The sequence below is a fragment of the Aphelocoma coerulescens genome, chromosome 13 (assembly GCF_041296385.1).
Source record: "Aphelocoma coerulescens isolate FSJ_1873_10779 chromosome 13, UR_Acoe_1.0, whole genome shotgun sequence".
Classification (NCBI taxonomy): domain Eukaryota; kingdom Metazoa; phylum Chordata; class Aves; order Passeriformes; family Corvidae; genus Aphelocoma; species Aphelocoma coerulescens.
This window is the reverse complement of record NC_091027.1, coordinates 17,347,115-17,364,453: the sequence shown is the minus strand read 5'-3', so window position 1 is coordinate 17,364,453 and position 17,339 is coordinate 17,347,115. Positions and strand designations below refer to the sequence as shown.

Below are 17,339 nucleotides of genomic sequence, written 5' to 3'. Positions count from 1 at the left end.
AAGAGCCCCGAGATGGGGTGTGAGTGCATTTGGGGTCCCGCAGAGGGGCTGGGGGCAGTGGGGAGGGGTCCCTGCCCTCCCCTTTTTGCTGTGTTTGGGGTGCCAGGGAGGGGCTGTGGGGCTGGCGGTGGTGGGAAGGGTCCCTGCCCTCACCCTCTGGCTGTGGGGGAGACCCCACGGGGGGTCTGTAGGGTTGGGGGCAGTGGGGAGGGGTCCCTCCCCCCTCTGCTTGTCCCCTCGCTGGACACGCACGTGGCACCGATGAAGTCTGCAAAGCTCGGGGCTGGCGGTGGCAGGAGGAGGGGGCTGTAAATGCCATTTTCTAGCTCAGTGCCCTGAAACTCTCCCTGACGCCGGGGCTTGAGCACCACGAACAGCGCATTTTAATCACCCTGAGGGATCCCTGCCCCCATCACGGCTCCTGGCACTGCCCCTGGCACAGGACGGGGTGGCACTGAGTGTCCGGGACTGCTCCCCCGGGTGCCACCGCGGCGTGGGGACCGATGTGACACCAGCGCGGGAGTGACACCACCTCTGTCCTGAGTGGGCGCGGCATCGGTGGCATCGCACGGGACACATCACTCGGCCGGGGGTGGGAGGGGTTCTGAGGTGCCCTTAAGTGGCCACGGGGACCTGGCCAAGCCCGAGGAGTGGCCCAGGAGGTTTAACACCACCAAGTGCTGGTGCTGCCCCTGCGCTGGGGCAACGCCGGGGTCAGTCCAGGCTGGGGATGAGCATCTGGAGCAGCCCTGGGGGAAGGATCTGGGGGTGCTGGGGGTGAGAGCTGGACCTGCCCCAGCCCAGATCCCCCCTGCCCTGGGCAGATCCCGCAGTGTGGGCAGCAGGGCAAGGGGGATTCTGCCCCTGTGCCCCCTCAGGTGAGACCCCACCTGCAGAGCTGCCCCAGCCCTGGGGCCCAGCACAGGAAGGGCCTGGAGCTGCTGCAGCCAGGCCAGAGGAGGCTCCAGGATGATCCGAGGGATGGAGCAGCTCTGCTGGGAGGAAAGGCTGGGAGAGCTGGCATTGGTGAGCCCAGAGAGGAGAAGCTTTGGGGTGACCTCACTGGGGCCTTGCAGGGCCTGAAGGAGCTGCAGGAAACATGGAGAGAGACTGTGGGAAAGGGAATGGAGTGGCAGGACACAGGGAATGGCTTCCCAGTGCCAGAGGGCAGGGCTGGATGGGATATTGGGAAGGAATTGTTCCCTGGGAGGGTGGGCAGGCCCTGGCACAGGGTGCCCAGAGCAGCTGGGGCTGCCCCTGGATCCCTGGCAGTGCCCAAGGCCAGGCTGGACATTGGGGCTGGGAGCAGCCTGGGACAGTGGGAGGTGTCCCTGCCCATGGCAGGGGTGGGATGAGATGAGGTTGTCCCAGCTTTCGGCTCGGCAATCCAAGGAAGTTTTGCCCTGAGGGCCGGGTGTGGGAGCAGCGGGAGCAGCCGCAGCCGGAGCGACAACGCGCCCGCGCCGGAGATAAGTTCCTGCCACAAAGTTTCTTTTCCTGCTAATTTTCTGATTAGCTCCTGTCTGATGCGGCGGCAGCCGCGCTCCACGGAGCTTATTCCGAGGCGGCGTAATCTTTGTAAGCAGCAGAGAGGGGCAGGGCCGGCGCTGAGCTCCGGCAGCCACAGCCCTGCGTCGGGAGGTAATAACTCTTCAGGGACTGACAAGCCGCCGGGAAGGCTGCGGAAATCCTTTCTGCGGATGAGCCGAGAGGATTCTCCCGCTATCCCCCTAAAGCCTGCGTGTCACCTAGTCCAATAAAAGGCATTATCGGGAAGGTGGGATTTTGTTCTGGCGTATCTCGGGCCTCCAGCCCAGCCCCGGCTCGGCTGGTTTTGCATGAGAACAGGGGGGTGAGAGCACGGCGGGTGCTGGGTGCTGCCTCCAGGGATGCTGGTGGGTGAGGAGCTCCAACCCATTTTCCGTGCCTGCTCGCCATCCTGCATTTTCACTGGCCCTCGGCCACTATCCTGCACCCAGGGTGGCTCCCGCCCTGGGAATGGCTGCAGGACCCAGCGCTGGGTCTCAGCCCAGCCACGCTCCCATCTGCCTTCACGGGGGTGGGAGGTGAAGGGATGAGGAGTTCGGGGGGCTCAGAGCAGCCGGGTGGACCCGGCATCTTTAATGCCTCAGCCTCATCCTGTTCCATCCCGCAGCCCAGGGGGATCCTGCACCGGCTACCAGTGGAGAGCACTCCCAGGGCTGGGAAGAGCGTCTGGAAGGGAGCAGAGCTCAGGGTGCAGGATGCCACCCCGGGGTGGTCCTGGCTGTCCCATGTCCCCTGGATCCTGCACCCCACAGCAGATGCCACATCCCCAGGGATAGGGGCGTGTACCAGGGCACCACAACCAGCTGGTGCCCACACCCGGAGGAGGCACCAGCCCTAACTCCTGAGCTAGCAGGGGCTTCCCCGCTGCCACCCACCCTGTCACAGCACCGGGAGGAGGGGACCAGGCACGTGCAGGCCTGGCAGTGGCGGGAGCACCCACGCCCGCTGCGCCCGGCTAATTTACTGCGTCGCTGTGCGCCGCGCCAGCCAATAACTTTGAAATGATGTGGAGATTTGCAGCCAAACCTTCTCATAAAGAGATTTAGGAGGGTGACAAAGATAATTAAACATCCTTCCCCCAGTATTGACTTGCAGCTGAAAGGGGAAAAAATAACTACATTTTTCACAGTCCTTTTAAATCATCCTGATGCCCGGCTGGGGCTCTGTGCAAATAAGCCTTGGCCTGGCAGCCCTGGGGCTGGGGGTGCCAAATCCCTGCCTGCCAGCACGGGAATAACGTGGGGGAGCAGGGAGGAGGTCTGGAGAGCTTGGGGTGGTGCAGGAGCCCAGGATGGGCAGGGCAAAAAAGGGGGGGACGTGAGCCTGACTGTCCCCTGAGCAGCCCTGAGGAGGAGGATTCGGCTAAAACAAGGAGCAGGGGGGTGGGAGAGAGAGGAAAGGGGGGGCACAGGGTCACAGTACAGGGACAGGAGGGAGGTGGCAGCTGGAGGAGGACATGAAGGAGCAGCAGAGGGTACATGGGGACTGAGGGGGTGAGTCACAGCATGGCTTGGGCTGGAGGGGACCTTAAAGCCCATCTCATCCCAACCCTCCCATGGATGGAGTCACATCCTCCACGGGACCTTCTGAGCCACCTACAGTGGGACCCCCGGCAGCCCACCCCATGCACTGCCCTGCACCGGGGCAGAGCTGAGGCCAAACCTCATTGCATGGATGAGCAGGAGAACCCCACCCCTCCATGCTCCTGCCGGCAGCGCCAGCCCCTGGGACCGTGCCTGGCAGCCTCCCCTCACACCCTCCCGTGCTTTGCCACCGGTGCCACCCGGCTTTGCCAGCTGGATGCCCCGAGCCCCCTCCCGGCCTTTGCCTGGGGAGCTGATGCTGCCCCTGCCCAGCCCCTCGTGGTGCCAGAGATGACCCCGGGGGACAGGGCAGGGGGCCAGAAGGGCTGGACACCCCGGCTGTGCAGGGTCCCAGCTGCAGGGGCTGCGTGGAGCAATCCCACACACGGAGACACTTTTCCCTGACACCAGAAACTCCCAAAGTGGCAACAAAACCCCGTGTTAAAGCTGGAGATCCCAGGTGCAGGATGTCCGAGCTGTCCCCGCTCTGTCCCCTCACTGGGAGGGCTCGGGGTGCCTGAGGCTGACGGGCTGGGCTGTTCGGACCTGCCAGGACCTGCCAGGAGCAGCAGGGATGCTTGCAGCGAGCAAGGAGGATGAGGAAATTTCCCGGGAAATTTTCATCCCATCCTCCGCTTAGCGGTAAAATTCACGGAGAGGGTCCCCCCCCAGCCGAGCTGGTGGCATCAGCGTGGAGCAGGGGGACACGGCTGGTGGCCGCAGGGCAGCCCCGCTCCTCTCTGTCCCTCGGCTCGTCCCTTTTCCCGGCTGCTCCCCGGTGCTGGCCATGTCGCTGTCGCTGTCGCTGTCGTGCGTGGAGCACGCGTGACACCCAGTGGGCGAGCACCAGACTGCACGCGCGGGTCCCAGGGTGGCACCGGCCTGGGGGTGTCACCCGTGTGGAATAGGGAATGGGCTGGCACCGCCCGACGGGTTTGTAGGGGGGGGGTTGAACTTCTTGGGTTGGGTGGGGGCACAGCTGGGGGGTTCCTGCAGCCCCCAAAGCTGTGGGGTCTCCCTGGGGTCTCCCCAGGACTTGTGGGTGCTGGAACTTTGGGGGTTTGGGGTCTCACTGGGGCTCTGGGGTCTCTGCAGGCACTCAGGGGTCCCTGCAGCTCCGGAGCTCTGGGGCCTCCCCAGACATCTGGGGGTCCCTGGTGCCGTGGGGCCCTGGAGTGTCTCCAAGGCACTCAGGGGTCTCTGCAGATTTGGGGCTCACCAGGGCTCTGGGGCCCCACTGGGGCTCTGGAATCTCTCTAGGATCTTGTCCTCGTAACTTTGGGGCTTTGGGGTCCCATTTGGGTCCCCAGGCTCACTGCAGCCCCTTGGATCTGGTGGCACTGGGGCTCTGGAGTCTCCCCAGGACCCCAGGGGCCTCTGCAGCCCCAAGGCTTTGGGATCTCACCAGAGCCCCTGTGGGTTCCTGCAGCCCTGGGATTCCAGGGCAGCTCCTGAAGTTCTGGCACCACACTCAGCACCGGGGGTACCTGCAGACCTGGGGCTTTGGCATCTCCCAAATTTATAAGGTGGGAGTCCCAGGGTGTTTGATGCCTTGCACCACTCCTGGGTCAGGATCTTGCTTTTCCCTGGAATTCCTGCCTCTCTCTGTGTCCCTCAAAGACCCTGATGTCTCTCAGGTATTTACCACCTTCCTGCTCCCACCCTGGGACCATCCTCCCCTCCCAGCCCCCAGCTCCTGATGCAGCTCTAACCCTTCCCGGCTGCTCCAGCTGGGTTTCTCTGGGACAAGAAACTCAACCCATTTTTTGCTTTCCCTCCTGACTCTCTTGCTCATTCCCCAGGGGATAACCCCTGATGGAGCAGGGATCTGAGGGTGGTTCACATCGAGCCGAAGCAGAACCGTTTTCTGTAGGAAGAACATTTTCGTTCCAGTTTGTGAAGGCTTTCAGAGGCGATTCTTGGAGGAGCAGGAGCGGTGGCTGCGGAGCAGATCAGATGTTCAGCTCTGGAGAGGCTGGGAGCTCACCCTGCTGAGGCATCCAAGCTCATTAACGGAGCTGGGAACACCCACACGTGCTGCCCTGCAGCCCCACTCCCGGCATGGAAATCCCACATCCCAGCTCTGGAGTCTGTAAAGACACTTGGAGGGTTTAGAACGTGACCTGGAGAAGGAGAAGAGGAGCAGGACGAGGAAAAGACCAGTAAGACACAGACAGGACAGAGCTGGGTACTCCTCACTGTGCCCTAAGCAGGGTCCTGCATGTCCTGACCCCACCAGGCTCCGGAGAGGCTCCACTCAGGGCATGGAGGGATGCTGGGACAGTCCCCTGTGTCATCCCCACACAGGGACAGCGTGGCCAAGGGCAGGACCCTGCTGCTCACAGCAGCCCTGGTCAGCTCAGGGAATGGAGCTCCAGCCACAGAGGATGGGAAGGACGGGACTGTCACACCTCGAGGGCACGTCACCAAATCACCTCTGAGATCCAAGAATCATCGTAATCCCAGCACAGTTTGGGCTGGAAAGGATCTTAAAGCTCATCCAGTTCCAACTCATTACCATGGGCAGGGACACCTCCCACTGTCCCAGGCTGCTCCAAGCCCCAGTGTCCAGCCTGGCCTTGGGCACTGCCAGGGATCCAGGGGCAGCCCCAGCTGCTCTGGGCACCCTGTGCCAGGGCTTGCCCACCCTCCCAGGGAGGAATTCCTTCCCAATCTCCCATCCAGCCCTGCCCTCTGGCACTGGGAAGCCATTCCCTGTGTCCTGTCCCTCCATGCCTTGTCCCCAGTCCCTCTCCAGTGCTCCTGGAGCCCCTTTGGGCCCTGGAAGGGGCTCAGAGCTCTCCCTGGAGCTTCTCCTCTGCAGGTGAGCACCCCCAGCTCTCCCAGCCTGGCTCCAGAGCAGAGGGGCTCCAGCTCTCGGAGTCCGTGGGTTCCTCTGGACTCATCCAGCAGCTCCATGGTCATGGAAGAGAAGTTAAACGAGATGTGCCAGAGGCAGCATTAACCTGTGGCTTCACATTTGCTACACTCACCTTCCCCCTCCCTCGGACAGCTCTCAGCAGCACCCAGATCCACACCTGGGCTCCGGAAGAGCCGAAGGAGGTGACAAAGGGGTTGGTTGGAGCCCTGAGTGCTTCCCAGAGGGACACAGGAGCCCAGCTCAGCCCAGCTGGTGGCTTGCAGAGGGACATGGTGGTGACCAGCCAGCTCCTGGGTGGCTGCGCTGTTTTCCAGCTTGAACACTGACCCCAGCGGCTGCTGCAGAAGGGAAGAAAGAACTTTCCACTCGAGTTTCCAGCTGGAACAGCCAGGGAGAGACGCGCTGCCGTGTCTCAGGTGCAGAGCAGGGCTGGCTCCACCTCAGCGGCGCTGAGCAAGCTACTGCTCCTTCCCACAGAGCCTGGCGGGGCTCCTCCATCCCGGGACTGCAGTGCCCTCCCTTCTTCCACCCCATGGACGCTCTTTGGAGCTCCAGAGCCCTCAGCTGTGGGTCCTACCCACCCCACACATCCACACGAGGCCTCTCCAGGCTGTGTCAGGGTGACAGTTCCCCCCACGCACAGGAACACGCTCACACACCCCATGGCACACTGCAGCAACGGGGTCCAACAGCTCTGGGCTATAAATCTGCCTGGCCAGACTCGTTCCCTGCTCCGCAGCCCCAAGGCCGCCCCAAGGTCTTTCCAGCCCCGCATCTGCCCCTCCCTTCCCACTGCGGCAGCTCTTTAACCAAGCGTGGCGCTCAGCACTCTGCCCCTGGAGCATCCCAAGGTGGGAATCACGGCCCCACGGAGAGCCTGTGTGCCTGGAGGAGCAGCGGGGGCAGCCACGGGCAGCCTCTGCCTCAGCAAGGCTCTGGGAGCAGCAGCAGCTCTCCAGCTTTCTCCCTGCTCTCCCTTCCACGAGTTTTTCCCCATTCCCTGGTGCCCAGGTGATGCTGGTGCCAGGGTCAGCACCGGGGCTGCTCCCAAACCTCATCACAGGGTTGGATGAAGAGGGAATTGCACCCTCGCCTTGCAGGTGGGGCTAATCCAGGGGGGAAAGGAGTGAGAGTGGCAGAGCCTCATTCCAGGTGGACTTCAAGAACCCCAAAATTCAGACCAAGAGAAACCTTGTGGACATCAACAAGATGGGCAAGATAAGCCCAGGTTTCATCCAGGCTGGGGACTGAGGGGCTGAGCAGGATCCCAGTGAAAGGAACTGGGACAAGATCCCGGATGAGGTTCTGGACAGGAGGATGGACAAATGGGACAAGCTGCACCCTGGGCAGCAGGAGGAGAATGTGAGCCCCAGCCTGTGTCCTCTGTGCAACACCAGGGAACCCCAAGCTCTGTGCTCGGAGTGCTTCCCAGTCCAGGGGGAGATGGAGGGGCTGGAGAGGGAGCAGCAGATGCTGCTGGCAGGGCTGGAGCCTGGGGCTGTGAGAGAGGTGGGTTGGGATCTACCAGCACCCTGCAGGCGCACTGGGGACAGAGCCAGCCCCTCTTGGTAGGGCACGATTGGTACCAAAGGACGAGGGACATTCACTGCAGCTTCAGGCTGGGCAGCAGAATTGATATTTTTTCCTGGTGAGGTGGCACAGCTGTGGGGCTGAGCTGAGCAAGTCCATCCTTCCAGGCTGGGTCAAGCCATGGGTGACCTTTCCTGTGCTGGGGGTGTCCTGCTCAAGGTGGGGGTGGCCAGACACCCCCAGGGGTGCTTCATCCTCTTAGCCCAGTGAGGGACAACCTCCCCTTCTCCCCCATAAATTCTTTCCCTCCCCACTCCAGAGCCCACTCCACAGCCCCAGGCCACGCTGAGAGCCGAGGCCCTGTGCGCTGGACCGTGCCCCCACGCCAGGGCCCGCTCTAGCCCACATCGCAGGTGCCGGGAGGCCCGGCCGCTGCTCCTGGCATCAGCTGATCCCTCCAGCGAGCCGCTGCTGCAAAGTCAGGCACAGAGATTGCCAGGGCGCCGGCGAGGGGACAGCAGGGGTGGCAGCACGGGGGGCTCGGGGAGCCGGGGGGCAGCTGTGCCCTGAAAGCCGAGCCACCTGCGCGCTGCTACCTGCTGAATAATAGAGGAGCTGACAGCCAGCGGAGAGAAATGTGATGCTGGTGAGCCAGCCCGGGGAGACATCTGAGCTCCCGGCAGCTGCGATAGCAACTGCAGCCAAGGAGCCTTCCAGCCCTGCGCGCCGTGCCCGGGCTGCCTGCAGGTCTCTGCCCATCCCCGGGTGCCCGGGGCCCGCTCCAGGGGCGCGGGCTCGGGGCTGGAGGGATGATGTGAGCCGCAGCGGGCACCCAGCGAGGCAGAGCTCAAGGGCAGAGCTGGGTTTCCCGGGAGGTGAGGCAGAGCCTGCCCGCAGCCGGTGCCCGCGCCCGGGGGGCAGCAGCTCAGCCCCATGTCCAGAGGAGGGGAGATGGTTTACATCCCGGATGACTCCGACTTCAGCTCCTTCAGGGATCAGTGCGAGAGCCTGGAGGGCTGGCACTGCCGGTACAACAAGGCTGGCGTGACCGTGTGGAGTCAGGGCCAGGAGGAAAGCTGCACCGTGCAGAAAATCAAGGTAAGCAGACGCTTCCCCGCCCCAGCCGTGTGCCCGGCGGCTACCGAGGGTCCCTGGGGACCGGCCCGTGCTGCAGGTGCACGGGGGTGGTTTTTCCCCCAATTCCAGGCCCCTCTGGCAGGTTTAGGCCCCCAAAGGTGCTTTCCAGCTGCTCCGCCGGCTCCTGCTGCCGGCCCCGAGGCTTTTCCTGCCGGGATCCCTGCAGCCTCCTGCCGCGTGGGCTCACGTGGCGGCTGCCCCGATCCCGACACGGGCGGGAAGGCCCTGGGATCAATTACGTTATGGAGATGGCCTTGCCGGGAGCCCCCGGACACGAGACGGGCTCGTGGGACGCCTCCCTGGTGTCCTTTCCCTGGGGCACAGCCCCGCGCATCCTCGAGGGAGGAGATCCTGTAAGAGCCCCAGGGGCTGTCTCGGGGGGGCTGTCGCTTGCCAGGGGCTGGATCTGGGGTGCTGCAGAGGGGCAAGGAGGTTCAACCATCCCTCAGGTACCTTGCTGCTCATCTACACGGCCCCAGTGACTCTGCCAGGTGACCGTGGGCACTTCAGGACTGGCTGCAGGGTGCTGGGGGCACAGCGTGAGCCCATGGTGGGCATCACCGGCTTTGGCTTTTCTGGCCACCAAGAATCCCGACTCCTGGGCAGGGATGGGATCCAGCAAAGCAAGGAGAGGTGGAACATCCGACCTCCAGGACAGCCCTGTGGAGAGTGTTCAACCAGGGGTGTTAGGGGAGGGTTGCCGTGGCCTGGAGAGCAGGGAAAGCACGGGGAGGTGCTGAGGAGGGAACAACACGCTGGAAGAGGCTCTCCCAGCGCTGTCCTGACCACAGAACATGCAGCAGCACCTCTCCTGCAGCCGGGGGGCACGAGAAGGAGCTGGGCACACACTGCTGTGGACAGAGACCCTTCAGGGCCAGGGGGAGGAGCAGGAGCAGCACTCTCACACAAGTGCAGCTGCAATCCACATTTCCCTCTTGCCATGAGCCAGGGAAGAGCTTCTGCACCTGGATCAGGGAGCATTTAAGGCAGCTGGGCATGTACGGGACCAGGGGATGCTGAGGGGCCAGGCCAACGCCTCTTTGAAAAGTCCTGGTGACTGCAGCAGGGCCCTGAAACCTGGCAAGAGGCAAAGGCCACATCCCTCTCCCAAAAGGAAGCTCTGGGCTACCGTGGGCTGCTCTGTCACCTCCATCCCTGGGAAGGACACGGAGAATGTGCTCCTGGAAGCCGTGTCCTGAAGGAGAAGGGCAGTGGTGACAGCAGCAAGGACCTACCAAGGGTAAAGCACGCCTGAGCAGCCTGGTTGCCTCCTGCAGGGAGAGGTCTGGCTCTGTGGGCACAGGCAGTGCCAGCCTTGGACAGGGTTCCCCGTAGTCTGTGTGTCGCCACATCAGTGAGATCAGGACTGGAGAAGTGGATGTTGCTCGGAGTGACCAGGACAGGCTGGCAGGAACCCCTGGAGTCCAGCCAAGGTCCAACCCTCAGCCTGGCAGAGGGGGTGCAGTCATGTCCCCCCTGCCACCACTGAGCCCCACAGAGAGGGGACCCCAGGCAGGTCCAGGGGAGTCAGGGACCATCACCCAGGCGGGTTCAGTGCAATAACGGGGTTTTCCCCTGCCCTGGAGATGGCCTGGGTATGGTTCAGGGGTTGTCACAGCCCAGAGCCCCTTCCCAAAACGTGGGATGGAGGATGCCACCCAGTCAGAGCTGCACAACTCTCTCGGGGTCAGAAGAGCCTCGGTCTTTCCATTAACTGAGGGAGTTAATTAACCCGAAGATTTCCTGAGTAGCTGGAGCTCTGGATTTGTTCCACCTGGATTCCCTGTGGATGGGTCTGGGCTCTGTGCTTTCCCCATGCCAGCTGATCACTTGCTGTGCCTGGCAGGGCTGTTGTTCATCCGAGGATTTAGTGGAGAATTTGGGGGGTGCAAGACAGCCACGGTCCCTCTGTGACAGCCGCGAGTCCCGTGAGCTCCACCTCCAGCTGGAAAAATCCCTCACCCTGCAGCAGCAGCACCTCTGGGTGCAGCCAGGGAAGGAGAGCAGCAGGAGGGGGGCTGGGTGCTCCCACCCTCCCCCCGGTGCCCTGGGGACTGCAGCACATCTCCGAGCCCGGCCTGGGCACAAGTCCAGCACTCCGGGCACAAACCATCACCCGGGCCACCGGGGAAAGCTTTGCCCGAGATTGATGGGACCTGCCACGCTCGGAGGGCCATCTCCGGTTACACGGCACCTCATCAAAGATGCAAGGGCTCTAACGAGGAGCAGATGACATCTCCCTCCTGCCGGCGCTGCGAGGAGCAGGGCGGCCGCCTTCATCAATAATGCACGGCCGGCGCGGCCGGGCAGCTCCGCGGCTCCGGTTACAGCAGGGACCGGGCCCGACAGCCCCCCGGGACCATCGTGAAGGGGCACGGGCACCCCTTTGCTCGCCCGACATGGGGACAGGGCGGGCCCACCAGGCATTTGAGGGCTGCGGGTCTTTCCAGCCCCGTTCTGGCTGCAGGAGCGGTGGCTCTGGGGTTGTCCCGCATCACCAGTGCAGAGCTTCCTCCAGGGCACAGGGACACGGGGCAGCCCAAAGCCCCCAGGTGGGCACAGCTCCGGGGCTGGGTGCTGCCCCCCGGCTGTCTCCCCACAGACCCGCATCTCCTGCAAGGACGTGCCGGCCGAGACCCTCTATGACGTGCTGCACGACACCAGCTACCGCAAGAAATGGGACTCCAACATGATCGAGACCTACGACATCGGGCGCCTCACCGTCAACGCCGATGTCGGATACTACTCCTGTGAGCAGCCCCTGAGACCCCCAGCGCCCCCCACCCCAAGCCCACGGCCCTGTGAGTGTGTGGGGTCGTGGGGGCTGGAGTGAAACAGGATCTGTCCGCAGGGAAGTGCCCGAGCCCCCTGAAGAACCGGGATTTCGTCACGCTGCGCTCCTGGCTGCCCCTGGGCAATGACTACATGATCATCAACTACAGCGTCAAGCACCCGGTGAGCCCCGGCTGCCCGCAGCCCTGGGCAGGGCTGCCCGCGGGCACGGGCGGGCTCTGAATCCCGCAATCTCCCCGCAGAAATACCCGCCCCGCAAGGATTTCGTGCGGGCCGTGTCCCTGCAGACCGGGTACCTGATCAAGGCGAACGGGGACGGAGCCTGCACCCTCTATTACCTCACCCAGGTGGACCCTCGCGGTGAGTGCCCGCAGGAGGGGAGGGGGCTCACCCGGAGCTCACCCCCGTGGCTCTCCACCACCCAGGCCCAAGGAAGAAGGGGTGCCCACCGCAGCCCTGGGGGTGCTGCAGACTCGTGGTGCCTCCCCCGGGGCTGGCCCTGCTTTGTCTGAGTGACGGGGCTTTGGGCTCTTGCAGGCTCGCTGCCGAAGTGGGTGGTGAACCGCGTGTCCCAGTTTGTGGCACCGAAGGTAAGTGGGGGGGCATGGCTGGTGCTGGGAGTCACGGGCAGCAGGGATGAGCTGCCCCAAAGTACCCCTGGTACTGGGTGGGAGAAGGACGGGGGACCCAGGACCCGCAGGGTGGGTGCTGGGTGGCCCAGGACCCACAGGATGGCTGTTGGATGGCCCAGGGCTCTGAGGATGGATGCTGGAAGATCCAGAACTCATGGGACAGGTCCTGGGTGACCCAGAGCTCACAAAACAGATCCTGGGTGACCCAGGACCTACAGGACAGGTGCTGGGTGACCCAGAGTTCCCAGGATGGGTTCTGCAGGACCCAGGGCTTGCAGAATGGGTGCTGGGTGACTCAGGACTCATGGGAGAGGTCCTGGGTGGCCCAGGGCTCCCAGGACAGATCCTCAGTGACACAGGGCTCACGGGATGGGTTCTGAGTAACACAGGGCATACACTGGGCACCTTGCTGGGGCAGCCAGGCCCCCATCCCCTCCCAGCACCCCAAAACCCGCAGTGGGGGGGAGCTGGGAGCTGTCCCCACAGCCCAGGGTGGCCCCAGCCCTTCTGTGCCCGCAGGCGATGAAGAAGATCTACAAGGCTGGGCTGAAGTACCCAGAGTGGAAGCGCCGGCACGACCCCGAGTACAAGCCCTGGGTGTACCCCGAGCAGAACACGCTGCCCAGCGTGAGCCTGGCCGAGCTCTCCGTGCAGCACGCGGATTCCCTGGAAAACATCGACGAGACCGGGCTGTCCGAGGACCACCTGAGCGCCAGTGACCACGAGGCCTGAGCCCTCTCTGCACAGAGGAATCCCCTCATCGCCGAGGCTGGGCACCCAGGGGGCACAGCTGGGAATTCGGCTCCCTGATTCCCAATAGTCACATCTGCTCTCCAACTCCTTCATCACTGACCCCCCTCCCTACCCAGGCAGTGGGGAACTGTCCCATGGGCTCTGCGTCACCGGATGGAAAGTGAAGGTGCTGGAAGGACAGAGAACGGGCACCCTGGTGCCCCCTGTGCCCACCGAGATGTCCCCGCAGGAGACAGGGCTGGCAGTGGGTGTTCCAAGGAGAGGCTGGGCAGGCTGAGGTGGGCAGGAGCTTTCCTGGCACCAGGATGCGGCTCTGCCACTGTAAGACCCTCAAAGGCCCAGAAGGGACCCCAAAAGTGGGGGGGCTGCGAGGGTCCTGCCCAGGTTTTGCAGCAGCACAAGGCGTGGATTGACCCTGTCTGGCCTGAGGTCCAGCTCTGCCAACCCCGAGGTCAGGCTGGACCCTCTCCAGCCCCCCACACCTCTCCAAGCTTAGTGTGACCTCCCCTCCCCCATCTCAGGGAGCCCTCCCAGGTCCTCTCCTGAGCACCAGGCTCACCTCTGCAGGCTGGCTCTAGCCCAGCTGGCTCTGGGGACCCCTTCCCCTCGTGGTTGGTGGGGTTTGTCCTGGCAGTGGGGTCTTGGGCCACCTGCATCCCCACTCCCCCGGTGTTTGCCACTGCTGTGGTTCCTGGCACAACAATAAAGGGGTTGGTGTGTGCAAGAGCATCGGGCTGGCATGGGATGGGGAGGGGGCTGGCACAGAGCCCACCCGGAGCCATCCAGATCTGGGTGGGACTGGAGGGTCCATCCCTGCAGCCCCAGCACCCTGGGGTGATCCTCAACAGGGACAGAAGTGGCCACAGTGGGACAGGACAGAGGGATGCCAGGCTTTGCACTGCCATGTGAGCGTGTGTGGGCACGGGGCAGCTTCCACCGGACAACAGGAAGTTGGTCTAGACAGGCCCTGCCGTGGGAATACGCTGACAAATGAGGGATTTTCCACCCCCTCCCCGTCCCCACACTCCGAGGTTGCCGGTGGCTGCTGGGCTCCGTCCCCAGCTGGGTTTGAGCCTGATCTGTGCAAGGTCAGTGCAAACGGGGATGTCACTGCGGCTTTTGGGGTCCCTCTGACCCATCCTCACCCCCCTGGTCCCCCCACAGAGCTGTGAGTGCTGCTGCCCTGTGGGTGCTTCCCCCACACCCGGAGCTTTCCTTCACCCCGACGCCTCAGGCACGGATGTTTGCTGGCCCCCTTTAACCAGCCTGTAGGGTCACGGATGTCCCCTGTGCTGCCTCGGGGGGACCCCACACACTCACCCACACACACAGAGTGCTGGGAAGGGAACAGCAGCTCCTGGCTGTCGGGACAGCCGGATCCCGGCGTTTGCAGCTGGGCTGGCTACACTGAAGCCGCCTCCGCCAGGAAAATGTGGAAAACAAGGACAGGGGATGTGCAGCTCCCAGCTGGCAGCACGCAGTGAGGGGAGCTCCCTCTCCCCACGCTGCTCCCACCTCTGCCGGCAGACGCAGCACCTGCGGCAGGGATCATTTCACCCGTGGGAAGGCACATCCCAGCCCCAAATTGCCCCAAAACCACTCTGGCAGAGCTGGCAACCGTAGAAAATCACCCCTGGGTGCTGCCCTGATGGGGCAGAGCCCACTGGCAGCCCGAGCCCGCAGGGTGCTGGGGTGAGGAGCCAGCCGCAGCCCTGCGGGAAGGAGCCTCATCCCTCCGCATTCCCGACGTTTCTCCGCAGGATCCAGGCTGCGGCTCTGCCGGGGGGTTATTTTTAGCCAGCCCTGAGTGGGAGTGAGGAGCTGCTGCTTGAGCACCGGGAGCCCTGCGGGGAGCCCCAGGGAGAGCTGGGCCGGGCTGGGTGACACCTCAGCCCGGGATGCGGCCCGAAGTGACCAGGAAGGTGGTGGCACAGGGAGTGTCCCTGGCACTGCTCCGCGTCCAGCACTGGGCTGTAGGAGAGCTGCTGGCCCCCGGTATGATCCGGGGTGAAGCTGGAGGGGCACCGTGGGGTGATTTCTTTGGGAACGATGTGCCATTCCTGGGTTTCCTGTGGCACAAACAGCAAAAGGAGCCGCCGCCGGCATCCCGAGCGAGGGATGGTGCAGGCAGGGTGCGGGGGGCTCGGAGCTCCCCGGGGGCCCTCGCTGGGATTTTGGTGGCCCAGGACCCGCTTGGGGCGAGGGCCAGACACGTGGGGGCTGCGGCCCCGCACGGGAGCCCAGCTGGGCGCTTTTCCTGCCCGGCCCCGAGCGCAGAGATTGGAAAGGAAACGGGAAGCTGCTGCTGGACGAGAGATTAGCCCGGAGGCGGTGATGTCAGCCGCTCCTGATGGATGGGGGGCAGCGGGAGCGTGGCACGGGGCCCGTCCTGGCCACACGCCGTGTCAGACGTGCCCCTGCTGGGGCAGGATGTGACTCCATCCCTGGATGCCATGATTTGCGTCTCCTGAGCTCACGGATAGGTTTTGGGCAGCTTTTGGCCCCACCACCCAGACCAAGACTCTGATCCCAGCGAGGAGCCCCCCCAGCAGCCTCATGGACTGGCCCTGAGCAGCGCTTCTGCCAAATTCCCAAGACTCCAGTTTCCCCCTCCTCCCCCAGTCCCTCCCGGGGGCTCAGCTCTCTGCCGTGCCCGGCGACCCCTCCAGGCTCAGCCCCAGCCCCACATTTCCAGCTGCTCAATGGGATATTTCCTCTCCAGGGATGAGCCTTGAGCGTCCCTCACGCTGTCCTGCTCCCCAGAGCTGCTCCTACCGTCACCCCACACGGGAGCCTGCACGGGTGGGGCTGTAGGTAAAGGAAAAACTGCCCCAGAGGGCAGCAAAAGCTGATGGAAGGGGAAGGATGGATCGATGGATGGATCGATGGATGGATCGATGGAAGGAGAGGAAGGGAGGGAGGGGGAAAGAGAAGGAGGAAGGGAGGGAAGGAAAATGGATGGTGGGATGGACAGACGGACCGACACGGGAATCTTGAGGGACAGTGTCATCCTGGCTACTGCCCAGGAAAGGGAAGGAGCACACAGACCTTCGTGCTGGAAGGATCCAACCTTCACTTTGATGTTTGCTTCCTCCAGCCCCTGCCAGCAGCTCCTCAAAGCCCAGTCCAGCCCCAGGGGGGTTTTCCGATCCTGCCCATCTGCCTCCTCCAGGGAGCAGGCACGACCTTCCTGCTCTGGGACCATGGCAGGCCAGGGCTCTGGGCCTGTGCTCAAGGATGCTGCTGTCTAAACATAAATATAGGTCCCATCAGCAGGCTGGCAGACACTGACAGCAGGCAGAGGCTCTGAAACCTGCTCTGCAAAACATGGGCTGACAGGAATCCCTTGGGAAACATCCCATCCCCGTGCCCTGCCCTGGTGCCCTGCTGTGCCCTGCTCCCCTTCCTGTGCCAGCTCTGTGGCTCTGGGCTGGTCCCGTGGCTGGGGGATGCCTCGAGCTGTCCTGGATGGGTTCTGGGAAGGAGCAGTCCCCCTTGGGAACCAGGTACTGGGGCTCAGCAGAGGGAGCCAAGGGAATGGAGCCCCAAACCTGGGAATGAGGTAACTGTGGAGGGAGAAGGGAGCAGTGGAGAAGGTTTTCTGCACCAAACTGCCCTGTCAGCAGCTGCCAGGATGTGGGTTGTGGGAGCTAGACCATGTCCTTGGTCACATCAAGCCTGCCAGGACGGTGACTTGCCACCATGAGGATGGCCCAGGGACAACATTTCCTTCCCCTGCAGCCCATCCCTGCCCTCCTGGCAGAAGGGAGGAGCATTGCTCTCAGCAGCAAGTCCTCAGGGGTCTCAAAAGCACTGCCAGCAGGTCAGGGAGGGATCCTGCCCCTGTGCCCAGACCTGGGGGCACCTCTGGGGTGCCGTGTCCAGCTCTGGCTCCTCAGCCCAGCAGGGCCAGGGAGCTCCTGGAGCGGGGCCGGCGGAGGCTGCGCAGCTGAGGAAGGGCCTGGAGCAGCTCCGTGCCCAGCACAGGCTGAGGGAGCCGGGGCTGCTCAGCCTCGAGAGGAGCCCCAGCTGAGAGGGGCCCTCAGCCCTGGGTGTCCCTGGCTGCAGGGAGGGCTCAGGGCAGGGCCCGGGCTCTGCTCCGGGGCCCGGCAGCGGCCCCAGAGCAGCGGGCAGGGCCTGAGCGCAGCAATTCCCCCGCACAGGAGGCAGAAGTGCTGCCCTGGGCAGGGCCCGGCCCTGAGCAGAGCCCAGAGAGGCTGTGCAGTGTCCCTCGCTGGGATATTGCAGAAGCTTCTGGACACATCCTGTGCCCCGTGCTCTGTCTGAGCAGGGAGTTTGGACCAGAGGAGCCACTGTGGATCCTTCCAGCCTGGCCCTGCCTGGGATTGTGTCTGTGGAGATGCTGCAGGGCGCCCGACTGCGCTTGGCTGTGCAACACCTGCAGCACAGCAGCAGGACCGAGGTGGTGACACATCATTTGTGCTCTGTCACCACAGACCTCAGCAGCCTTCCCAGGAACAG

The 17,339-nt window shown here is 63.8% G+C and overlaps 1 protein-coding gene across 1 annotated transcript; it reads left to right on the top strand.

Annotated features, from left to right (window-relative positions):
• Positions 1-8,475: 8,475 nt before the first annotated feature.
• LOC138118173 (START domain-containing protein 10-like) lies at positions 8,476-12,836 on the top strand. Its single transcript, XM_069029013.1, has 6 exons — positions 8,476-8,640; positions 11,282-11,429; positions 11,531-11,634; positions 11,715-11,832; positions 12,010-12,062; positions 12,624-12,836. The coding sequence occupies exons 1-6, from the start codon at positions 8,476-8,478 to the stop codon at positions 12,834-12,836; spliced, it is 801 nt and encodes a 266-aa protein (XP_068885114.1).
• The last annotated feature ends 4,503 nt before the right edge of the window (positions 12,837-17,339 follow it).

What these genes read in the sequence shown, in the direction of transcription:
- LOC138118173 (XM_069029013.1), top strand. Translation starts at nt 8,476, where the DNA reads ATGTCCAGAGGAGGGGAGATGGTTTACATCCCGGATGACTCCGACTTC. An exon ending in CGATGTCGGATACTACTCCT is followed by an intron (nt 11,430 to 11,530) that starts GTGAGCAGCCCC and finishes ATCTGTCCGCAG; the next exon opens with GGAAGTGCCCGAGCCCCCTG. An exon ending in CCCAGTTTGTGGCACCGAAG is followed by an intron (nt 12,063 to 12,623) that starts GTAAGTGGGGGG and finishes CTGTGCCCGCAG; the next exon opens with GCGATGAAGAAGATCTACAA.